This window comes from Panthera leo, chromosome E1, assembly GCF_018350215.1.
Source record: "Panthera leo isolate Ple1 chromosome E1, P.leo_Ple1_pat1.1, whole genome shotgun sequence".
NCBI classification, from domain to species: domain Eukaryota; kingdom Metazoa; phylum Chordata; class Mammalia; order Carnivora; family Felidae; genus Panthera; species Panthera leo.
The window spans coordinates 29,843,365-29,869,239 of NC_056692.1; the positions used below are offsets into that span (position 1 = coordinate 29,843,365).

At 40.9% G+C, this 25,875-nt stretch overlaps 1 protein-coding gene across 1 annotated transcript in view; it reads right to left on the bottom strand.

Moving 5' to 3' along the window:
- Positions 1 to 1,273: 1,273 nt before the first annotated feature.
- Positions 1,274 to 25,875, bottom strand: part of ANKFN1 (ankyrin repeat and fibronectin type III domain containing 1) — a 299,871-nt gene continuing 275,269 nt past the window's right edge. The window contains exons 18-20 of the mRNA XM_042915828.1: positions 22,678 to 22,844; positions 16,079 to 16,292; positions 1,274 to 2,070 (exon numbers count right to left, since the gene is read on the bottom strand). Coding sequence (XP_042771762.1) covers positions 1,274 to 2,070; positions 16,079 to 16,292; positions 22,678 to 22,844 — 1,178 coding nt within the window. The remainder of the gene's footprint in view (positions 2,071 to 16,078; positions 16,293 to 22,677; positions 22,845 to 25,875) is intronic.

Sequence of the window (25,875 nt, forward strand, 5' to 3'; positions counted from 1 at the left end):
ATGCAGTGTGATTTCTCTTTGATTTGGGTTTCTCATTTGTGAGAAAGGCAGGTGGGAGGCATTGAGACCAAAACACTTTTTTCAGGTGTCTCTAAGCAGTTTTGGAACCATTGACAGGGACTTCTGTCCCTGAGGATTTTCCCTGAGGCCAATGGGCCAGCTGATCTCAGAGCAAAGTGGACTTTGGAAGGGGTGAACTGAAAAGGGGAAGCCAGCAACCCAAGCCCTGGGCAATCTGTCCCATGACCTGTGATGTAGGGGTGAGTAAATGTGCCAGTGTGTCTGTAAGGACTTCATCAGCTGCCTGGCCATATCTGAAGGGCACTTTCTCATTCAATGACAATTCCATCACCTAAGAATCTAAGCAGATCCACTATCATTTTCAGAGACAAAGCCCCATGGACTTACTTATCTTAGGATTGTAGAAAAAATGCATTTTTGCCCATCTTTCTCTCCCACTCTCTGTCTTGTCTTTAACTGAGGCTTTCACTTAATTCAGCTATCTCCTTGCACCCTGAATAATACAAGGACCATTTTCATGCTTGAAAGGGAACTGAGTGTGCAGGAAGTCCTGCTTCCTGCCCTGTTTTACCTTTGCAAGACAAAGCTAGAAGCAAAGCATCCTCTACTTTTGCTTCTGGTGATTTCCACACAGCACTAAATGAAGAACAGATCTGTTTTAGGCCTACCATCAGTGCTGATGGATAAATTTGATTTGGCGACCAACTGAGAACCCTGCACTTTGGAATGACTTGGTTTAGCTGACTGGGAACCCAGGTCAAGTCCACTTGACTTTGTGCCCTGAAGACGCAACCTGGGCTTCTTTCCCTTAAACTCTTCTGAAGGTTTAGAACGGAAGGAAAAACAATGTTAATCTTATTTTCATCTCTAGAACTCCTCCCCATCAGTCACAAATTCAAGAAAGAGCCCTAAACCCAAAGGTCAGATTACAGAGCCGGCTGCAGAACTGAGGGTGGCTCTTTAGGCTGCCCTACTTCAGCCATGGGTGCCCCTAAATAGTCCAGGACTCCATGTTGACACAAAAGTTCTTGTGTGCCCTGAACCGGGAACAACACTGGCAACTCTCACTTTCACCTAACTCTATCCAAAAAAAAAAAAAAAAAAAAAGGGGACTTGAACCTGTAACCTTTGGAATTTTAACATTTCAAACCATTTGAAAAGGGTTGGGGACACAGTGGGGGCCGGGCTGGAGGGAGAGTGATGGAGAATGCAGGGATTTGCTGTGGATCAGGACAGCCAGTTGCAGGACTCCCTAAAGCATGCTGCTGAGTATTTCTGACATGGGGGAGGTGGTGGGGCCTTCGGGGTTCATCTCCGGGCCGGTGGGGCTGGGTAGGGCCGAGTGGCCCCCGGGGGGCGGGCTCAAGGCAGCCCAGGGCTTTGCGTCCACCAGGGCCGCGGGGTAGGGCTCCACGTAGATGCGACGTACCGCAGGCCTCGCATCCTGGAGGCTGCTCTTCCCCTCCTCAGGGAGGCTTGCGGCGTGGGCCAGAACCAGGCCCCGGGACCCAACGGGGGCAGGTCCCAGCCGCTCGGCCTCCGCGGGCTCCTGGGTCAGGGCGCAGGCCCGAGACACGTGCTGCGTGTAAACGCCGTCGGAGAGCGAGAGCGATTGCGTCTCGCTGTGCATGCGCAGCCAGCGGTGGTGGCGGCTGAAGCCGCCGTAGTGCTGGTGCTTAGCCGGCTTCCGCTTTCCCAGGAAGCCCAGCGGCGGCCTGGCGCTCGGCGCCATCTTGGCGTGGTTCTTGGGAGTGAAGCCGGTGAGGGTCAGGCTGTGGAGGACTTTGGCGCACGAGTGGTCGGGATCCGGCCCCGGGGGCCGGCCTTGGGGGTCCTGGCCCGATCCCAGAGGACTCTTCATGTCGTGCACCTGCAGAACGTCGGGGGCGCTGCCACTTAGGCCGCTGAGAGCCTGCTGGGCGATATCCTGTGATGACAGGTAGACCAGGTCCAGGTCTCGGGGGCTCAGGGCATCACTGGAGTCGTAGTCGCTGTCAGTGGGGAGGAAGACTTCTGAGCAGCCTTCTTCATCAGAGCAGGGCTGTGAGTCTGCAGAGCCAGAGACCCAGGTTAGAAAAGAGAGAGAAACTCTTAGCCGGGGCCTGCTTCTTGGGCATAGTATCCATGTGGTTGAGCCCTCCCCACCCCTTTGCCTAGAAGGGTCCTGTGCTTTGTTAACGGTCTGCCTCTTGAAGGTAGCAATCATTTTTGAACAAGGGACCCCACGCTTTGGTTTTGCACAGGGCTCTATAAATTATGTAATGAGTCCTGTTATATGTAATTATGTAATAAGTCCTGCTTAGCTTAAGGGAAAGGGAGAGGAACTCGGGACAGGTCCAACCTGGACAGCGGCAGAGGGGAACGTGCCCTTATTCTCCCTGTACGCTTTTATTATTTGCTGGGCTTGTACAGCAAATACAATGAAAGTTATTGTACAGAGGATGAAACAGTTTAAAAAAATGCATGCTACTCATTTATTCATTTCCTATCCTTATTTCAGAGATGAGCTTTGCATTCAATAAAGTAGCAGGAACTTAAAAGGGGGAGGGAAGAAGAGGTGGAACTATGGGGATTGAAGTCTGGGAAACAGTTTCAGATCTTAGCTGTCCTCCACCTACTTGTTCTGTGATCTTGGGAAGGTTACTTAACTTCTTTGAGGTTCAGTTTCTTTATCTGTAAAATGGGAATGATAATAGAACTTCTTACCTAGGATGACTAAGGTATAAATCAATTATGTTTATAAATATTTACCTAGTTGTCAGGTGTTTAAAAATGAAAAAAAAAAAGGCCAAAGAAAAAACAAAAACAGAAGTAAAATGACAGGCAGAAATAAGCCTCAAAGTGCATACTATAGTGACCATAAATGAGCCACAACTTTAATTCTAAAGATATTTATCATTTAATGCACTCATTATTTATATCTATCCCCCCCCCCCCCCCCCCAATCAGATGGTATGTTACTGTGGAGCAAGGATGTCTTAAAAATGCTTTGAATTCCCACAGAACTCATCCCAACATAGGTAGTTGGTACATACATGCTAATTTAAAAACATGCAAGTTCTCTTAAAAAGAAAAACTGCTAATCTACAAATCAGGCAATCTCAATAAAAAAAAAATCTCTGTAGGATTTTTGAAAGGAATTTAGTAAACTGATGTTTAAAGTCACCTGGAAGAGAAAATTTATGAGAACAGCCAGCTTTTTTTTTTAAGTTTATTTATTTTGAGAGACAGAGAGAGAGAGTGAGCGAGCTTGTGAGTGCTCACGGGAATGGTATAGGGGCAGAGAGAGGGAGAGAGAGAATCTTGATCCCATGAATTGTGAGATCATGACCTGAGATGAAATCAAGAGTTGGAGGCCTAACTGACTGAGCCACTCAGGTGCCCCCCACCCTTTTTAAAAGATACAATAGGGAGGAGCCTGATTTCTGATTTACCAGATATCAAAAAATACTACGGAGTTTTGACAACTAAAACTTTGTAGTATTGGTGTACAAATGGGCAGATGGATTTATAGAACAGAAAAGTAAAGTCCAGAAATAGTTTTAATTCTGTGTGATAATTTAACATATGGTAAAGATAATATTCCAAAGTAAGGGAGTAGATAGATAGATCTTCAGGATATAGTGTTATCCCTTTAGTAAAATAATTAGAGAAAATCCTACCTTATAGCATATATAAAAATAAATTTCATGCAGCTTAAATGTAACAGGCAAACCCTTCAAGTAATAGAAGACAATATGTTTGTAATTTTGCAGTGGCAGGGTCTTTGTAAGCAAGACAAAATCCCAGAAGTCAGAGGATTGGCTGCTAAATTTGACTACATCAGAGTTTAATACTTTGTAAAACAAATGATACTATAAACAAAGTAAAACAGTAAGGGATAGATTGGAAGAAAACTGTGATAATATGTATAACAAAAGATTAATAACCAGAATATATAAAGAACTTCTCTAAATCCATAAGAAGACCATCCAGATGGGCAGATGATAACCAGTCCTTCAAAGAATAATTAATACAAATGGTCAATAAACATAATAAAGATGTTCAACCTAGATAGACTATCATTACTAACTAGGTGGTAGTTAGGGAAATGCAGGTGGAAACAACAAGGCATGTTTTTGCCTATCAGATTTGCTAAAAATGAAAAGAGGGATACTCTCATGTGTTGTTGATGTGTGGGAAGTCAGGGATGCTCATATAGTGATGGGGGATCAACTAGTACCGTTCTGCCAATAGCATTTTTAAGTAGACGATATTAAAAATGTGCATATCATTTGTCCCAGCAAGTTCTTTTTTAGATATCTATGTTTGAGAAATTGTCACTGTGTATACACGGAGGCATTTACAAGCTGTTTACTGCAGTGGGATTTGTAATAGTGAAAACAAGAAACAATCCTGTGGCTGAGACTGCTGTGAGGGAAGACTTAGAGGCACCAAAGTATTAGGAAAAGAAAAATCACTTAAGAAAAATAGCTTACTTGCAAAGTTCTGTGAGGGAGTCCAACTTCAGGACTGGCTTGCTGATTAAAAAATACAACAGGTATTTAAAGTAAAAACCCACAGGAATACAAGGTTATAGTTACTTTGTTCATGGTGGGAAATCGGACATGGTTATCATAAGAATATTGCAGACTCCAGGGAAAAATTTTGTTTTGTAAGGGAATTAGTAATTTACACAAACAGGATTAAAGCTTCTTCTATTTTAGGAAGTAGAACCAGATGTAATCCTTTTCTTTCTTTCCTTCTTTCTTGGCTTGTTTGTTTATTTCAAGGTCAGGTTGTGAAGTGCTTCATTTTCTTTTCTTTCTCTTTTTCCTGACTATGGAAGATGATGTGTGTGCTTACTCATTGGCAGGGCAAGATTTCAGTTTTTCTCTCTAACTGCTGGCTGCTACCCAATATCTATTATCCTTTTTTGGTTACAAATCTTAAATTTCCTTTGAGACAGCAATGCACTCATGTGAAAGACTGAATTTTTCAGCTTCCCTTTCAGCTAGGTATGGCCATATAACTAAGTTCTGGCCAGTGATGTAGAACTGAAAGTGTTGTGTGAAACTTCTGGAAGTCTGCATAAAGGGAGCTGGCTTAGCTCTGAGGTAGGCCCCCTTTTTTTTTTCTCTTTCCTTTCAGTTGCCTGTAACAAGATGTTGGCTAGGCTCATAAGGCAACCTTGGGAAAAAAAGCCATATGCTAGTGTGGTGGAGGTGAAAAATGGAGCATGGAGTCTGAAGACCATGGAGTCCACATACCAACAATGAATTGTCTACGTGCGGGCTTCTTTCACACGAGAGAAATAAAGTATCTTGTGTTTATGACACTCCTTTTGGATTTTCCGTAACATGGATCCAAACTTAATTCTAACTGATGCATACTAAATATCTACTATCAGGAGAATAGGTTAAAACTTGGGGCACATCTGTATAGTGGAATATTATCCAGAAGCTACAAAGAATGAGATCAATCCGTATACTGTTCTTAAATAATGTCTACCAAAAAGGACTCCCTTTTCTACTTTTCTGGGTTCTACTCATCTGTTCAAGGTTTCCCTCAAAAATAGCCTTCTTTAAGAAGCATTCCTCAACTGCCCCAGAAAAGATTGCTGCCTTCTCTGCACTTCTCTAACATTTCTTGCTTTTATTGTCCTTTGGCACTTAGCCTGTATAGACTTGTATTATTAGTTGTCTTTTTTAATGCAAATATAACATCCTGGATTCCTGGTTAAATCAGAGCCCTCTTAGGGCAAATATATGTAATTCGTCCATTCAGTCAACAATGAAGATTCTGTTTTGCTTGAGCTCCTGCTATAACAGAAACAGTGTGCTTGGTGCCAGAGTGAATATGAAATTAATAAGAAATGATCTGTCTCCAGGGAGTTTACTGTTGTAATGGAAGTATAGGGCATATATGCATCTATGAGACTGGTAGAACATACATTTTATAAGAGAAGTTTAGCAAATATGATGCAGGTTTATAGGAAAGAGATCACATTTCAGTGGGACAGGATTGATAAAATACTCCATCATCTTTTATTTATTTTTTCCTTCATGTAAATGAGATAACTGTTTGTTCATTTATTTATTTAGGGGGACGGAGGGAGGGAGGGAGCAGAGAGAGGGAGAGAGAGAATTTCAAGCAGGGTCCATGCTCAGCAAGGAGCCTGACATGGGGCTCGATCTCATGACAGTGAGATAATGACCTGAGCTGATACCAAAAGTCAGATGCTCAACAAATAAGCCACTGAGGCACCCCATAAATTAATTTATTTCTTCATCCTCTTTGAAAAAGTGGTTTAGGCAGCTATTAATAATAAATATGCAAATGATGAGAGGATTAGAAACCAGAGAAGAAGAGGAAACAGTACAAGTAGTCTTATTTGACTGTGATATGGGAACAGGAGGAATTTGGGAAAAGTGAGGCTACAAAAGTAAGATGCCAGCAGTTGCACTCTTGGGAATTTATCTTAGGAAAATTAAGACTATTTTCATGCAGGACTGTGTATGTGAATGTTCATAGCAATTTTATTTGTATTATCCCTAAACTGGAAGCTACCCAAATGTCCTTAAGTGAATGAATTGTTAAATAAACTGTGGTACATCCATTCTACAGAATACTACTTATCAATAAAAATAAAGAATTCAATTTATGTAACATTCATGAAATGATTATAGAGCTGGAGAATAGATAGTAGTAGCCAGGGGTAGGGATGGGGGGATGAGTAAGGGGGAACAGAAGGAGTTTTGTGGTGATGGTACAGTTGAATATTTTGGTTATGGTAGTGATTACCCAAGTACACATGTGATACAAGAGCTATACAAGGGAGCCTGAGTGCTTGTGTGCATCTGCATGCACATGGTTACACACATGCATGCACAAATGTGTATACATAACTAGTGAAATCTGGATAAGCTGTATGGATTGTACCAGCTTCTTGGTTTTGATATTGTACAAGAGCTGTGTAAGTTGATGATGTTGGAGAAGTTGGGGGAAGGGTACATGGGAATTCCTGTACATTTCTTTGCAACCTACTGTTTCTCTATTTCAAAATAAATGGCCAAAAGAGAGAACTTAATTTTTTAAAAGGTAGGGTGGAGCCAGAAGTGAGTAGTAAATCTTAGATAAGGATGGTACCTAATTTTGTACTCAGTGAGTAAGCTATTGAAGAATTTTGTACTCAATGAGTAGCTATTGAAGAATTTTGAAGAAGTAATTGACAAGAGGTGTGATTTAGGATAATTATGTAGCAGGTTGGATATAAGAGGAATTGGATGGAGAGGAAACAGACAGCAGGGAGGCCAATGAGAAGGCTGTGGTCCAAGCTATGTTTCTTTTAAATATTTATCTTTTTCAGGTTGAGGGGCTGTGTAAGAGTGGTGGTTATGTGGAGGAAAATAGAAATCCAGGAAAATTATTCAAAGATGTTTGCCAGGCATGTATTTTGTGCTAGGCAGATATGGTATCTGCTTTTACACAGTGCATAGAGAAAGGATTAAATAAGTAAAAAAAAAAAAAAAAAACAAAAAAAACCCACATAAGATTAATTTCAGATAGTGCAAAGTTCTGTGAAGAAAATGAAACTGGGTTTCAGCTAGAGAGTGACTTGGGAGGAAGGTTCTTTTGCTAACGTAGCTAAGGGAGGAATCCCTTTAGAAAAGGGAGTCTAGGTAAGATGTTAATGATTGGAAGGAACCAGCTATGTGAAAGGTTGAGGAAAAAGTGCTCCAGACAACTTGGAGAGGCAAGTGTAAAGGCCCTGCAGTGACTAGCAGGTTTCAAGGCTTAGTGTCTGAATGATAGTATCAGCATTAAACCAGAGGAGTTAAATTGCATCAGGGTTAGGCAGTAGATTTGGGTTGGGTTGGGCAGTAGAAGAGATGGTAAATTTAATTTGGGACAGATTAAGCTTGAGAGGTTGGCCAAGATATCCCTGGAGGAGATGGGATGGAAGCCTGATGGGTTGCAAGGTTGGGGGAAGATGTTTGTGGATAGAGGAGGAACCACTGGAGAGGGAACTGTTAAAGATAGAAGAACGGTAGGTTAACAGACATAACAAGGAGTGGTCACTTGTGAGCACCAGTGCTGGCATTGGTTTTTGGTGAAAAAGTTGGAAGGACATGAGGTAGGGAAGAAGATAGATATAAAGAGATTTTCAAGTTAAAAGGAGTGAATTGGATAACGGCTTGGGCTGAACGGCTTTAATAATCTTAAAACAAGTTTTAGAGAGCACTTTTTCTCATCCTTTGTGAGAAAAATTGGGTACCGCCAGGAATAGGGTCTCAGGACTATCAGCTATTTTTGATGATGACAGCAACAGGTGCCATCGTTGTGATGAAGAAGAGAGGTTAACTGAAGATTTGAAACTGGGCTGGAAATAAGATCCAAAGAATTGACTTTAGTTGAACTTCCTTCTCTATCTGGTCAGTATTGTCTACTCAGCTGTCCACATGTATTCATTTGTGTCTACAATAGTAATGACATTTTCTTAGTGCTTACTGTGGGCCAGCCATTATGCTAAGTATTCTAGGTGCTTTATCCTATTTAATGCTTATAACAATTCTAATTTTGCAGATAAGAATACATACTAAAGCTTAGGCTTATTAAATTTTCTAATTCATGTACAGTTGGTAAGTAGCAGGATAGAAACTCGCCTGCAGATTTGTCTCCAAAGGCCTGCCATGCTCCTATGCACTTTAGCATTTTTTTTTTAACGTTTATTTTTGAGACAGAGAGAGGGAGCGCCTGGGCAAGGGGCAGACAGAGAAGGGGACAGAGGATCGAAAGTGGGCTCTGTGCTGACACTTAACCAACTGAGCCACTCAGGTGCCCCCACTGTAGCATTTTCATGGCTTTCCATGGAAGCTTCCTGAGGGCCGGGACCTCGTTACCTAATCTACTTTGTGTGGGACGCACACTGAGTTACATTAATTCAACTTTTAGTAAGAGCTTCTTGATATTGCTGCTGTTAGAGAAACATGTTAAGTTTTATATTAGTTTCCTGGGGCTGCTACAGCAAATCACCACACACTGGGTGGCTTAAAACAACAGAAATTTATTCTCTCACAGCCCTGGAAGCCAGAAGTCTGAAATCAAGGTGTCATTTGTGCTGTACTCCCTCCCTCTGGAGGCTCTAGGGAAGAGTGCTTTCTTGCCATTTCCAGCTGTTGGTGTTCTTTGTGGGGCATCACTCCCATATCTACTTCTGTCTTCATATAGACTCTCTTCTGTCTCTTGTAAGGACACTTGTCATGGGATTTAGGGCCCACCCTGAAAATCCAGGATGATCTCAAGATCCTTAATTACATCTGTACCCAGACCCTTTTTCCAAATAAGGTCACAGTCACAGGTTATGGGGGTTCGGACACGAACATAATCATTTTAGGGCCACCATTAAATCCACCAGAAGTCTGATAGTAAATATGACTGTAACTATAAGCAATTGCTGAGGAGTTTGTGGCACTTTCTTTCCCTTTCCAGCCCACAGTCAGGTAAAACACTCTGCAAGAGCAGTTTATACTTTGACCTCTCAGCATACAAATAGTGAACATTTATTGTTTGCAGGGGACTAAGGAGTATATGAAGGTGTGCTTCAAAGGTCTGACCTTCTAATTTTCAATGGGGAATCATATTTTAAGACTCCCAGGAAGAGCCTGTGCTGATTTCTTCAGGTAAAGTTAGTTGCTCTGTTCTCTTGGCTCTTATGGCATTTTATTTATATCTCTGTTACTGCATTTATCAAGGTTTATTATAAACTATTCATTTACATGTTTATCTCCATTATTGAACTATGAACTCCAGAAGGCATACACTATATCTTAATTTATTTCTGCTCAGTAAATGTTGAAGAAGTCAGGCAGTGAAGGAATGGACCAAAGAAGGAGTCAAGCAAAGGGGCATGCAGAATCTTCTGTATTTTCTAGATCATCTAATCTTAGCATTGACATTTGAGCAGGCCATGAGGATCTCCTAACGAGGCTGCAACTTAATTATCATTGTATTATTCGCTTCTTGTGCTATTTCTGTTGCATACAAAGCTTTCAGTAAAATAAGTTATGTTGAGTTGATTGAAACTAAAATAAATATTGAAATCTGGGAGCATAAAGAATTGTGAGATTTGATTGCCTCTTAAAAACAATACTGAAAGCAGCCTGGAAAGAGCTAATTTACGTAATCTGCCATAGAAATTCCTGAAAACAGTCACCTAAATTATTTTGTTTCATATTTGGTGATGCTTGACTTAAGGGTCAGCCTAGTTGTAGCAGAAAGAACAACTGTCTTAAAATCCGACAAACCTGGGCTGAAGTCCTATCTTGCTCCTTGACTGTGTATCTGATCTTGAGCAAATCACTTAGCCCCTCTGAACCTTTCTTCCTCTACAGCATGGTGGTATTATATTGCGTATCTTCACAGGTGCCAGGATGATTAAGTTAGATTGTTAGAAATGCTTTAAGTGCCTTCCTACCCTTAAATACTGAGAAAATAACTAGAAAACGTTATCAAGAGGTGACTCATTAAAATATAGACCAGTAATCAGATAAACTTCAAGACTTTGCTGTGAGAATGCTGTTGATAATAAAGGAGAACAATAATCTCTTGTATGGTGTCTTGTGTTGGTGGTGATTTAGTTCAGTACTGTATTTCCTGACCTAGATTTAGCAGTGAATTTGTAAATGATATAACTAACTTCTTTACCATAGCTCCTAGGAGCAAGAGACATAGGCGATAAATTAAAAGAAGAGCTAGTTGTAACTGTCATAACCCAAGGGGAGGGAAAAAAGGCTTGGGTATGGAGTGGTAAATATTATCTTGTCGTTTCATGGACCCACAGTTGGGAAACACTGTTCTAGTAGGAATCTAAATATTTGACTTCCATGGTGGTTGTATTATTTATTATAAGACTTAGTGGAACCTATTGCTTAGAGTGGGATACCCCTCCCAGAACAAGCTGGGAAAATCTCCAGGATGCCAGCCAGGGCACTGAGGAGAGTTTCCAGGGACTTAGGCCACTGCCACTCCCTCCCTTCCTGGAAAAGAATGCAAAGTGCAGCTTCCATCCCCAGATCCAGGCCATATGCTCCATTAAGCATTGTAGGCACCTTGCCCAGTTGTTATTTTAATAAACCTGGTTGTGCTCCTCAATTTCCCTTACAGGGCCCACTGGGCAGGCTAGCATTGGTAGAACCTTGTGTTTCCCCTCTGACTGACCCAGGAGCTGTTTGATGAAAGTTCTGCCCATAGTATTAGTGCTGGCTTAGGAAGCTTGGCCTTTTTGCCATTGTAATGGGTGTTGCAATTCCTGGTCTCTGTGGCTCAGGCCAACAACAGCAGAGTAGAGTTGATGTGGATTTTGAGGGCGTTATGTAGAGATGACATTTCAGGAAAGAATAATTGATTTAAAGCTATTGCCTTTCTCTTAAAGGCAGGGGGCATGGCAGGACAGAAAGAAAGGAATAATAAGCAATATTTGCCCTAAAATCTATCTTCACATTTTTAATGTATCAGTGTCCAAAGTTGTACTTTTTTGTGTGCTTCATTGAATCTGTTTCCGCTGTGTTTGAGTAGAATTTAAATAATTTATAAATGAAGAATTTAAATAAATGGGGAGAACCTCGGGGATTTGTTCACCTTCTAATTTACCAAGAGAAATAACATCTTCAGATTCCTGCTGATTTTCTGAACTGTTTAGTTTATACTGTAATGATCTTAAAATCATCTGGAAAAAGGTTACCAGATTGGAAGATCAGAATAATCTTCAAATGCATCTGAAGGAAACAACACCCCCCTCCCCTCTGTTGCCTCACCCATGTGTCACTAGGAGAAATAGCAGTATCGGAAAAAAAAATTGCTGCTGCCTGTGACCACTGTACCCACAGAAAAGGAGTGGGAGAGAAAATACACATGTGATGGACCAAATCATTCCACCCCCTGCCATGAGTTGCCTTTCTTAGGAGCCAACTTTCCCCCTTGGGTCCTTGGGAGATGCTTAATTTTAATTGACTCGGAGGAGTTCTACTTTGTGTTTGAAAACCACACAGAAATGGGAAGTTAAAGAGTTCCACTCCCCCCCCCCACCCCCCCCCCCACCCCCCCCGCACACAGATATACACAAACAAATCCAAGGTGCTCCACAGCCTTAAAACAGAATCTTGGGTTGGCAGGTTTGTGATAGGCTCTGTATTTCCAGCCAGCTCCTCAGAAGTTAGGTGAACCCTACCCACGCAGAACGGAATTGTATTGCAAAGTTTGCTCTCTGAGCAACCCACTGGAGATGTTTCTCTAAATTGGATTTTTTCCTCTTTGTAAATGGTTTCCAAATAAAAGTAGCCACACTAGTGCAGAGGCTAGAGTATGTAGGAGCAGATTTCATTGCTCTGAAATGCTTTTGCTTTTGTGAGGGGATCTGACCACTAAATACTTCTCCAAGCTCTCAACTGTTTGCTTGTCACTGGGTTCCATTTTTCATTTGCTTCCCTCCACGTCTTTGTGTTTCACAGCCCATGGAATCTTGGCTTCAGAGAAATAAATGGACCCAAGAGAGAGTTATATTTTAAGGAACAGAATGATGATCACTCACATTTTAGATTAATAATAAAATCCAAATGTAATTGGCCAGATCCTCCCAGTAGAGAGTGCGTGTAACCTGTCATCTGGCCAATATGAGAGTTTGGCACTTCTGTGGCACAGGAGAGGCCACCCTCATACAGCCAAGGGGGACCTTCTTAGGACCCCATGGCCAAGAGAAGATGAAACTCTGGGAAAGTTGTGTGAGCAGAGGGCAGGTAAGGGCTATGAAGGTGGAAGTAGAATGGAAGAGCTGTTTGCAGATTTATGTAAATTGTCGGACAGCAGAGGGAATATCTATCCTGCCTTTTAAAAATGCGCTTTCAACCCCAGACCTCTCTAGCTACTGCCCTCCCTCACTCTTCTCTTCAACAGCCAAGATTTTGAAGAGTGTATCCTTACTGGTCCCATTCCTTTACCTCCCATTTACTTCCTGATCTACTTCTGTTCAGTTTATATCTCCTTCCTTTCACAAACTGCTATCTCCAGATTACGGATGACTCCCTTGTTGAAAATAAAATAAACGACCCCAAAAGAAGCTTTTCAGTTTTATTTAAGCTCTCACTATTGTTTGACATGCTTTAATTTCTGTGACACTACTCTCTGGGTTTTTGTTGTTGTTGTTGTTTTATCTTCTTCTGATGGGTTCTTCCTGCTTTAAAAAGTCTTGCTGTTCTTTCCACGGGGATCCTTTCAGACTCTCCTCTCCATACTCTAACTACTCTGTCTAGGGAATCCCAAGCATTTTTGTAGCTACATCATTCGTATGTCAACAATTCTTAAATCCATGTTATTAGTCCACTTCTCTTTCCTGAGCTCCAGATCCCATAATCCTTTTCTATTGCATGTTTCTTTTTGTGTGGAATGTCCTGAAACTAACTCAGATTCAACATGCCCAACTACCCAAGCTTGTTTCTCGTAACTTTTTTTTTTTCGTAAATGGCATCATGATATCCAGAGACATTCAAGCCAGAAAACTTGGTATCCCTCTGTTGCTAGCTTTATAATTGATCTCCTTGATTCCAATATTGTCCCACTATGGTCTCTTCGTACAAAAGCCAGATTTGATTTTAAATAGTAATTCAGACCACATCAATCCTTGCTTAAAAGTTTCCAGTGGCTTTCCATCACAAGTGGAATAAAATCCAAACTTCTTATCTTGCCCCTGCCTGGTCTGGCCCCTGCCTTTTTCTCTACCTTCTCTCTCACCAGTAGCCCCTTTATTTGTTCTGCTCCAGTGACTTTGGCTTTCTTTCATCCCTGACCCACTTCAGGGCCTATTGCTGTTTTATTGCCTGGAATATTCCAACTCCAGATCTTTGCATTACTGGCTCCTTTTTCTGTGGTTGCTTCAAATGTAATCTTCACAGATAGGTCTCTGTTGATCATCTTAGTGAATTCAACACTCTCCATTCTCCCTGCTCATCTCCCCCGCTCATCTTGATTCCTGTTTTGCATTATATATTGGAAGTTTTTCACTTTCTGAAATTATCTTGTTTGTTCACGTTTTCATTACCATTTTTTTCTAGAATGTAGGCTCTGTGGAAGTGGAAACTTTACTTTATCACTATATCCCTCCCTGTTACCTCAAGAAGTACTGGAAGTACAAGAAGTACCTGAAGTTATTGGTGGATAACCAATAAGTATTTTTTTAATGAGAAAATAAAAAGGCTAAACAATGTTCTTGGATCCTGAGTTCAGCCAGACTGCGCACAGTTCCCTGAACTACAATACAGCTGCATACTCTGCTTCCTTTGCCCATAAGTGCTCTCCTCTTTCCTCTTTTTTGGCTCAACTCCTGCTTATCCTTCAGTATTTTGTCACCCCATCTCCCCTCCAGGAAGGTCTCTTTGATCTTACGGTTTATGGTTAACACATCCAATAGACTTCACAGCACCCTATACATTTCCTCATCATAGCATATATGCAGTTACCATGAAATTTTGTTAATGTATCTGTCTCCCCCACTAAACTAGCTTATGGCAGGGATGGCATTTTATTTGTATGTCCAGCTAAGTGGAAATCTACAAAACTCACTTGAGGAAATCTAACAGAGTTCTTTAAAAAATTATTGGGTAAATCATAGAATCCTTTGGGAATGTAAATTAGCTGTCTCTCAAGTTCTTCATTTGCCAAGTTTTGATTTTTAGGACACTGACGTTTTTAAAATATAGGAGCATACATAAGCTTACTTATAGAAAAGGTTTACATCCCCACTAAAGTTTTCTATAATAAGAGTAATAACATCAAATGTGATACCTACAATTTATTGTCTGGGATTTGAATCCAGGTCTCTGATTTCTTAGCCCAAGCTGTTTCAGCTACACCATGCTGCCCCCTATGGGACAAGCCCATATTTCAGAACTGTTTGTTAAAAATGTTAATTCTTGTTGTTGTAAAGCTTACAGAATTGGGAGCTTTTATAAGCTATAGAATCAAGAAAGATACTTTGCCATTATTTTAATTGACTAGAAAGTGGCACTAGTCTCAACATATCCTAAGAATTATATTGCCTTTGATTAGTATGCTTTCTATTTATAAGCCAGAGGTATTTCGTAGAACTCTCTGTTAACCCAGCCATGTTTTGTTCTTAGCATTTCCTTGTAAACTCCAAACTCCATTCCTAAGAGTAGAGGTGATGTGCCAGGCGTCTCATACAGCCTGCCTGAAAGTTGTCTCCTGCTTGTTTTATCCATGATGAGGCCAACCTACTTATTTGGCTTCAGGGTCAGGATGTTTTATTTTTTATTTATTTTTATTAAAAAAATTTTTTTTGTTTATTTTTGAGAGAGAAAGAGACAGAGCGCAAGCAGGGGATGGGCAGAGAGACACAGAATCTGAAGCAGGCTCCAGGCTCTGAGCTGTCAACACAGAGCCCGACGCAGGGCCTGAACACAGGAACCATGAGATCATGACCTGAGCTGAAGTTGGACGCTTAACCGACTGAGCCACCCAGGCGCCCCAGGGGTCAGGATTCTATTTATCCAAGATTTCTTTCTTTCCCATCTTCCACCCCAGGACACTGGTGCTATGCTGGGTGAGTTCGCCCTGAACTTTTCTCCAGGCTGGGACCTACGTCCTGCCTCTTTATTGTCCAGTGTCTATTTACTAGAGGCTGGGCCTTATCTCCTTCCTTACTTGGTTTTGGTCAGATTCCCTTGGCTGACTTGGTCCACACTTGGCACCATATCAGTCCCCGTTCTGCATTTCTGAAGCCCTATCCCTGCTCTGTGTCCTTTTATATCTGGGAAACTCAGGCTCAGGCTAGAACTGGACTAAAGCTTCTCCACTGCTGGATGGACTTAATCTCAGGTTATTGCCCTAGTTTCCTATCCCTCCACTGTTCTGATTTTGATCCCTCTCTGCTTTTAGACTCTTACCACTATATAGTGTTTCCTCCTGCTTACTGAGACCAATGCCTCACCATAAAAGAGCCTCATTAGTGGAGATAGGACCAAGAGTCTGGTGACTGAAATGTGGGTCTTTAGATCTCATTGCTTACCACTCACAGCCTTTCTTCTGTGCATCTCTGGGGATGGGGATGGGGATGCAAGACAGTCGATATGTGAGGATGTAGAGTTGATCTTCTTGAGGTTCTGCCCATCTGAGGGGTCTATCAGCTTCGTGATGGGTAAGCCACAAACTGGCTGTTTGTATCTTGCATACTGTAGAGCATCCATGATCCATCTCATTTCACGCCAAACTTCATCTATTTGCTTTGGAATGAAATTATAAAAGACTTTAAGTTTGTCAAACAGGTTTGAAAAAAGAGTAAGTTTCCCTGAGAATCCAAGATGATACATTTTCCACAGTACTGGTTTTGAGTAAAATATTTTCAACGTAGGTTTGCTAAGCCAGAAAATCCTGTTCTTTATCATCTCTTGTGCCTTGCATATTTTTACCTGACAGGCTATATCATCTGGTGCAAGTCGTGGAAGATCTGAATTCCAGCTGGGACCCCCACTTTTAGCTCTGTAATAACCTTTGGCAAGTCACTAGGCCTCTTTCAGCCTCTGTTGCCTTATTTGTGAATGTAGACAAAACCTTTTACATATCTTTTTTATATCTCATAAGACTGCTATGATGATTGGGTGAAATGATGAATTTGTAAGTGCTTTGTACTGCAGAGTACATTTCTCACACATATGAAGTGTTATTAATTCTCAGCTTAAGATGAAATATTCCTCATTAGGGTATTGTGAGGAAGGGATATGATAAAGTCTAAATTTCAGAATATTTGAAGAAAGAAATGCAATTTTAGTTCTTCTATACGAAATAGAAAAGCACAGCATTACTGGAATATTTTGCTAAGCAGAGATTCTTGGATCTATTTTAATAGAAAAGAAATAACTTTATATATTAAACTTATTACTTCCGTACATATAAAATAAGTGCTTCTGCAGTACAAAACAGTTTAAATAGCTTATTCCTAAGTAGTTAAAATATCCTTACATTTTTATTTTTTTTTTTATTTTTTATTTTTTTTCAACGTTTTTTTATTTATTTTTGGGACAGAGAGAGACAGAGCATGAACGGGGGAGGGGCAGAGAGAGAGGGAGACACAGAATCGGAAGCAGGCTCCAGGCTCCGAGCCATCAGCCCAGAGCCTGACGCGGGGCTCGAACTCACAGACCGCGAGATCGTGACCTGGCTGAAGTCGGACGCTTAACCGACTGCGCCACCCAGGCGCCCCTATCCTTACATTTTTAGAGTAGTCCATTCTATGTTGTTACCATTTTGGTTTCAGGGTTATCAGAAAATTACCAAAGTAATTTCAACAATATTTTCATTATAGAGTACAATTGTCATTTTTCTGAAGCATATTAGTGTAAATAAAAGTCTGCCTCTGTGGATGACAGTCTCCCAGATCTTAATAGACACTGGCCATAAACTTGCTGGTTATTCTGACTTTCCAAGGAGGGGATGTTAGTTATACATTTTTTTCATGGGACCCTGGAGCTTGTGATAGGCTTTGTGTCTAATTTCACTTGGGTGCCTTTGGCAAGCCATTAACTTCTGGACCATTTACTGAACTGTAAAAAGAGGAGGTTGGACTAGATGATGCCTAAGGTCCCTTTTAGCTCTGACACTTTGTGATTTATTTTTGAAGGGCATTTGGAAAATTGGTGGCACTCAACTTCCAGGTAGAAGATGTTAATTGTATGAATACTGCAAGGTTAAGGGCTGATTATAGAAGTTTTAAAGATTAATTTGTACTTAAAGAATAGTCTTTAAGAATATCCACAACACAGAGTAGAGTCTGAAACTGTGATAGACTGCCATGTTCAGAGTGACAGGCAAGCTAGAGTGAACTAGTGTGGTCAAGAGCCATTGTCCATTGCTTTCTATTCTGGATTTGGCAGAGTATTCAGGGCTGGTAATGAAAGCATCTGGTTGAGCCTTTGTTAGGCAGTGAGTTGGGCAGGAGAGTCAACAGTGGGCAGGTCATGAGGACGCATTGAGCATTGTAAAGGGGGCGAACTGAAGTTCAGCAGGTAAAACCAAAGTGGGAATCCTAGAGGAGACTTGGACAGATTTTCTTGTTGGGATTGTTGCTCTCAGCTGGCTTCTACTGGTCCTGCCTCATGTAGCACTCTTGTCTCAAAGTTATCTTAAAGGCACTACTGAATGTGGACAGCTTCTAGAGTGCCTTCTAAGGACAGGAACTGTGCATTTCTGTCTTTTGTTTTTGGCTGTGCAAAGAGTAGCTACTCAATAGTGATTGCTCAGTGAGTGAATGAATGAATGAATGAATGGTTACCTAATTCTTTACATCTCTACCCCCCAACAGAGTTATTATGAGTATTAAGTAAGATAATGTAGATAGTGCACTGTATAAAGTATACATTGTTGTAAAGTTTTAAGTTGTTAAAATGACAATCATGATTATTGTATGAAGCTGAATGTGGCCTCCCCCAAGATATGCCCATGTCCTAATCCCTGGAATTTGTGAATATTGCCTTCCATGATAGAAGAGTAAATATTACCTTGTCTGCCAAACTGGGTGATTCAGTTAAGGATTTTGAGAAGGAAGTTTATCTTGGATTATTGGGCTGGACCCTATTTCAATGACAAATGTCCTCATAAAGACATTCTTGTAAGAGTGAGGCAGAGTGAGATTGGCAGACAGAAGAGAAGGAGGCAGTGTGACCACAGAGCAAGAGATTGAAGTGATGTGGCCACAAGTCAAGGAATGCCAGCAGCCACCAGAAGCTGGCAGAAGCAGAGAACACGTTCTTCCCTAGAGCCTCCAGAGGGACTATGGCCTGACCAGCACCTTGATTTCAGACTTCCAGTCTCCAGAACTGTGAAAGAATAAGTTTCTGTTGTTTTAAGTCACCTGGCTTGTGGTAATTTGTCTCAGCAGCCCTAAGAAACTAATACAATTATTAATAATCCACTTACTCTCTTTGGATAAGATTATTTCAGCCTTATTGCTGAGGATGGATAGTGAGATTTAGCACATAGATTTTAAAATTGTCTGTATAAACAATGTTTATTTGTTATTTTTTCTCGGTGATGAAGTGGAGAAGTATTAACTGAATAAAAATTTAAAACATTTGTACAGGGAGGCCCGTGGCCTGAGTTTAGCAGACTTAGTTAAGTAGCTCTAAAAGCAGTACAATTTTCACCCATTTTACCTTATACTGTTGATCTAAAAATAACTGACAACATAATCCCCCTGATTTTAAGGTCCAAATTCAGCTTCTAAAGACTTGCTGACACATTTTTAAAAAGAAAGACCATGAACTCCCTAGGTCTGTTGGTTAAAAGTTCTGCATCCATTTCTCACCCTGCCCTTTAAAATTTTTGGTTTTCATCCCATAAATTACACCCTTTCTCTGTGCTCAGGCAAGATAATATTTTTATTAAAATGTAAAGGTGATTGGTTTTCTCACAGCACAGTTACAAGGTGCTTGAGGGGATGATAGATTGGCTATATTTAATGAGCTGTGTTTCTATTACAGCTTAGGAGCATTTGAAGCATTACAGCGTATAAATTATAGCCTAATTGCCCTTTAGGCTTTAGCAGCTCAAAATATGCCAAGCTCCAAGTCTCTACACTGTGACATTTCTGCTGTGTGTGCTGTCTATAAAACCTGTATGCCTTATCTATGAGTTTCTACACCTCCCCTGGTCCAGGCCCTCCCCTTTTCTGGCTGCACTCTTTGGCTTCTTTTCCTCACCGTATTTACATAGACTCCCTTGCTCTTTACAGTGTTTGGTTTGTGTAGTGACTTCAACACTGTCTTAGATCTGGAATCATACAAATGCTCTCGTGGCTGGCGGTTGCCTCTGCAGGTTATGGTGTGTGGTGGGCTGAGCTGTGAATGCCAGCGGGTGAGTGGCTGCAGCTGGTTTTCATTCTGAGTGGGAGAGCGGATTGAGAAACGCAACATAGATAAGGGGAGAGATGATACTGCATTATCTCGAGTCAGTGAAGTTATCTATGTTGGATGGAGCAAAGCAGCCCACTGAAGGCCTGGGTACAGGAGATGATCTGGGTTTACCCTGGCGTAGAAGTGATTTTTTGAACCCTTTGGGAATTGGCTTTTATCCAAGTCTACGTGTACCTGGCTGGCTGGAAGGAGAGTATGTAGAGGGGGCTCTCAAGTTACCTGCTTTGGGAGACTAGAATGGGCTGCAATTTTGAAGAATTGCTGGCCGGGGCTGCCTTTATCCATCCCACTTAATGGTGTGATGAAAGGGAAAAGAGAAAGAGGCAATGGAGCCCTAAGCTAGGTGAAAAAGAATGGAGCAAGGAGTAAGAGTGGGAGTAAGAGTAAGAATGGAGCCAGGAAGTCCTGAGGGGTCTGAGACTGAGAAAGACTGAAAAAAGTCAGCTTTCTTGTTGGATGAACACACTGGATTCAGGGAGGCTTAAGTGGAATAAAAGCAGAAACAGAACCTAAGGCATGGTTATAGAAGTGTTTCTCTAAAAATATTTATGGTTGTTAAAGAAGTCATGAAATATTAGGGCCAACCAGGCCCTTCAAAGTCATTCAGTCCAAATCTTTCATTTTACATACGAGAAAATTGGGGCCCAGGAGAGCAAACAAATTGTCCATTACTCCAAGGCCTATAGGTAGAACTCAGGACTAAAAATGTATGCTTATTGATTTCTGGTCATTGTTTTCTTCTGCTCCACGTCCATTATATTGGGTTCAAAAGATAAGCCGGTCTTTCCTATTCTCATGCCTCATTCTTCCCTTTCCCGCCCCTTCCGCATATCGATGTTCCACGTTTACTGGAAATGAAATAAATGCTATAAATGTTTGAATTTTTGAACACCACGTTCTCAGGTTAAGGAAACATGTGATTTATTAAAAGGTTTATTTCTTTAGTCTGAGAGGTCGTCTAAGGTATCTCATTTACAGAGCGGGAGAAGTAGAATAAGATTTGTCTGCTCACCACTTTGCGAGTGTATTATAATATCGTCTTCCTGAGTTCTCAGTAAATTCCAAATCAGAGCATTTTTCCTACTTATTAATGAATAAATGAATACATAGTTTACTGCGTACTTACTATGTGCAGGCAGTGTGCTCAGTGCTTTACATGTGCTATCTTTTAGAATTCTCTCAGTAACACTATGTGCTAGTGGTAGTATTACCTTCCCTATTTTACAGATTAGGAGGTTGGACACAGAGGACACAGAATTTCTCTCCTAAATGATTGTAATAGCTTCATATTTGATTTACCTACTTTTGGTCTTCCCCTTAAATCCAGGAATGATATGCAAATTATCTAGTGAGCATAGCCAATGAGAATGAGTGTTTACAAGAAATAACCAGTATGTCCATACCACTGCAAAGGACTATTCCTCACCTTGAATCTATCCTAAATAGCTATGAGGGCCTATAACTTACTTTCTCCAAGACTTTGGCTAGGGCCCTCTTACCTACAGAATAAAGTACAAATTTCTTACCATAGCCTTTAATAAAGCCCTGTGATCTGATCTCATTGCTGCTTTCATTCTTGCCTACTTTCTCACTACCTTCACTCAATTTATGCCCCAACCAAGCGACTACTCATCATTCCCAAAATACCATTTTTCTATTCTTCCTGCCTTATCTGTTTATACTTTTGCTTTGAATGCCTCTTACTGTAGTCCAACCTGTCCCTCCAGACCCAGCTTGGGTATCAGTTACATCTTCTATGGCAACTTTTCTTATACCCAAAAATATAAGTAAATTTTTACTTCTTTGTGTTGACAAAAAAAGATTTTTTTTGGTACTTTTCTTTTGGCACCTAACTCATTTTAAAAATAGTATTTATACACATTTCTCGTCTATCCTACTGGATTTTAAACTCCTTACAGTCAGGGACCATATCTTATTCAACTCGGTATCTCTCTTGCAGTGCCTGCCATCTGCATGTTCAACAAATATTTACCAAATTGAACTGAATATGTATCATAGTGATATTTATCGTGGGATATTACTATTATACTCATTTTGTGACTTGGGTAATATAGACAGAAAGATCATAAGATTTGTCCAAAGGACTTAGAGGCAATTTCAGGCGAGATTCAAATTGTCTTGATAATTAATTAGTGCCCCTGTCACAAGAACCTGAGGTGTCACTTAGACCATAGACAGGGAGCACATTTTCTGGCCCCTGTAGCCACACATTAAAGCGTCAGCTCTGCCAGAAAGAAGTCTAAACCATGGGGAATCTCAGGTCCAATTGGATTTGAGTTAACATAAACTGGTGGGTCATCTTCTCTGTTTTCTCTGGGATATTGAGTTAATACAATTTTTCTTTCTGTTAGAATTATCAGTGGGCTCCCAGGTAAGCATTCTAATCTGATCATTACTTCCTCTGGCAGTGGTTTTTCTCTCCAATATGGGAATCCACCTCTACCCACATAGTGACTGATGCAGTCCTTAGTAACACTGTGATTTATATGTAGCTCTTTCTTAAGCCTTTGTTTAAAAACTCACATCTTCCTAAACTCCACATTTTAACCAAATCAACAGGCTCTTGCATACTGTTGTCTTTAAGTAAACCCAGATTGCTGTTCTTTCTCATGCTTGGTTCTCATTCCCTCCACCCTGCCACTTCTTTCTTCCTTCCACCTCAGAAGAAATAAACGATTACCTGAATGAAATCTAACACTTGCTGGTGTCTTTGTTTGGCAGCTGCAACCTCGCTGTCTGAGATGGCTTCCCTCAGGGACTGTTGGGTATTCAGAGAATCCAGCTCCACAACAGCAGAAAGGCGGCAATACAGACTAATAAATTTCTCCCTGTAGCTGCAAAAATGAACTGGAAAATGGACAAGCAAAATAAAACATGTTAAGATCTGGTATCAAAATAGAGAAATTCATACCTCAGAGAAAACAAGTTGAATGAAAACATGATTTATTAATCCTATCAGTGGAAAATATTAAGCCATAAATAAATTATAAATGTGCTCTTTAGGGGCCAGTTGTCTGGCTTTAGTCAGACAGTATTCCCTTTTAAGGTTTACCAAGTCCTGGTAAGGCATGGGGAAGTGGGGTTGGCTCAAGCTGCAGTTTATGTTCAGCTCCTAAAGTTGAGGCTGTGTGTAAGTATATCTATATATCTATCTATATATATATATATATATATCCCTCTCTATGTATCTGTGTGTGAATATATATATATATACACACACACACATATATATGTGTATATATATATATATATATATATATATATATATATACACATATATATGTGTGTGTGTGTATATATATATATATATATATATATATATATATTCATTTCTGAGAAAATAAATTTGCTTATCACTTTAAAGGGAAAAAAAAAAGTCAAGTAGCAATTTGCAACCTAGTTTTGGTTTCCATGTCTGATTTCCAGTAAGTATCTTATATGCTTCTTTTCAAGGCCAAAAGTCCCAGAAGATGCAAGGCATACTTCTCTCAGCGTATCTTTTGTCTGGCTGGAAAACTTCCCAGAGGACCTGGTATGATGGGTTTTGATCCTTCTCCTGCCTCTCTGCTTCCCAGCTGCCCTGGAAGGAGATAGACCATTTTTGTCTTTGGCAGACTTGGCCTTCCTCTCTCAAAAGATAATGGGCCAGAGGCCAGAGGAAATAGTCTAACCTTTATCTCCATCTTGGAGGAGGGAGAGAGGAGTGTGGGACTCAGCCTCATGCAGGTACCCTGAGGTGATCAGATTTTCCATCCTTCTCTACCTGGCTCTGATCACATACCATAACATTAGATTCCAGTGAGCTGAGGAAAGCATCCTGAACCATAGTGGAGTACCAGTTTCTTCCTGGCCGTTGTTGAATTTGCAGACTCACTTTCCAGGAACCTCATTTACTCTGTGTATCTCTGACTTTCCTAGTTTGTTCCATGCTTTGGAAATAGGGCTGTTATAACTCCAAAATTGGTGGAAACATTTCTATTCTGGCTTCTTTAGTGAAGAATTCTAGGAGGAACATCTAATTACTGCCCTTGGGCCTCTTTGCTATTGATTCCAAAGACCTAGACCTGGACATTTAGGGAAGCTAAAACCACACTACCTTAAAACGAGGCATCTTGTCATCTCCACACCTCAGTAGGAAGCCCTACTTCTCTGTAGAGTGAGAGATTTCTGTGCACCTTACAATTTCCATCTTACCGCTGCCTACTTGCTTGCTTGCTTTCCTCCTAGGATGAATCTCTGGTGTGTGTAAGGATAATCTGCTCTGTTTGTGTTTCCTCATATGGAAGTAGAAGAGAAGAATGGAGTGAGGGCTTCTGTGGATCATCCTTATTCCAAGTGTGCACCATTTAAAGGAGGTGTTTCTCAGTTCTAGGCTTGGTTTTTCTCTCTGGTATCAGATCCTTCCTTCCCACTTCCTGTGCAGCACTTCTTTGCCTAACTAATTTCATAGAAGAACTAATTTCATGGAACCTCTCTGGAAACGACAAACTATTGAACTTCTCCCAAAACACCTACTTTTCATGCTATTTCCCTGCTTAAAGACTTCTACAGAGCTCCTTCTTGACTTCAGGACAAAAATCAAACCTCTTTTTAAAACATTTTTTAGTATTTATTTTTGAGAGAGAGAGAGAGAGTGGGAGCGAGCATGAGTGGGAGAGGGACAGAGATAGAGAGGGAGACACAGAATCCAGAGCAGGCTCCAGGCTCCAGGCTGTCAGCCCAGAGGCCCAACGCATGGCTCGAACCCACGAACCATGAGATCATGACCTGGGCTGAAGTCAGATGCTTAACTGACTGAGCCACCCATGCTCCCCAAACCTCTTATCACCATAAGGAAAGAACCTTGCAATATAGGATTTGAATATATCTTCAATCATATCTTCCTTCCATCATGCAACCACTCTTCACCCTCCGCTCGAGTTAATCCTAAACTTCGATCAGGCTGAATTTATTACAAGTCTTGTTACACTTCCATACTTTCGCACATGCCTTTTTCTAGTCCTCAAATACCCTTTCCTACCAGTGTCTTCAGGTCACACCAATATCCTCAGGTCAGCTTCTTCTGATACTCTAAGATCCAGTTTAAAACTGTGTCTCCTCTGCAGTGAAATCTTCACTGACACCTCTTCCTCTGCAGGTGGAATTAGTTTCTCTTTTGTGTTCCTGGAGCACTTGTTTCTAAATGTATCGGGACACTTACCCTGCTTTATTATAATTATGTGTTTACTTGAATGCCTTGGTATTAGACTGTGATTTCTGGGAGGGCAACAGTCATGTCTCCTATTTTTATTTCCTCAAAATCTGGAACATTATAACTTCTCAACTGATGTTTATTGATTGAATGAACAACAACAACAAAATGCATATCCTGGTCGGAAGAGGGCAGACCCTTCCTCCAAAGTGTCCTCTTTCCCTCTGTTCTCTCTTCTCTCTGTGCTCTTGATTTTCCTGTTTTGAAAGGTGTATTTCAGGTCTGTGATATTTGCTGGCAGTTCTACAGGAAAGAGTCACCATTACTTCGTAGCTTACTCTTGACCCTTGTAACTCCCTGAATGTGTCTTTATGCCTTTCAAGGAGGGATTATATCCTGTTAGCACTTGACAGATGTCCTCTCTTGGCTGGAGAGTGAAGAGAGTGAAGTGTCTCACAGTCTGCCTTTCCAAACCAAGTTGGAAAAAAAAGAAAGGAAATAAAGAAAAGAAAAAAAAATCCGTTTTTTCTCTTCTCTCTAAAATATGAAGATAGGGAGATTAGGGAGAGGCACTAAAGAATTTCTTTAAAAGAAACACTATCAGTCCCATATGAATTCTAAAACGCCAGGGTGTCCATAACTTTCTCTTGTTGTGTCTCCTTGTGGTAGGAGCCTTGGATCAGTGGG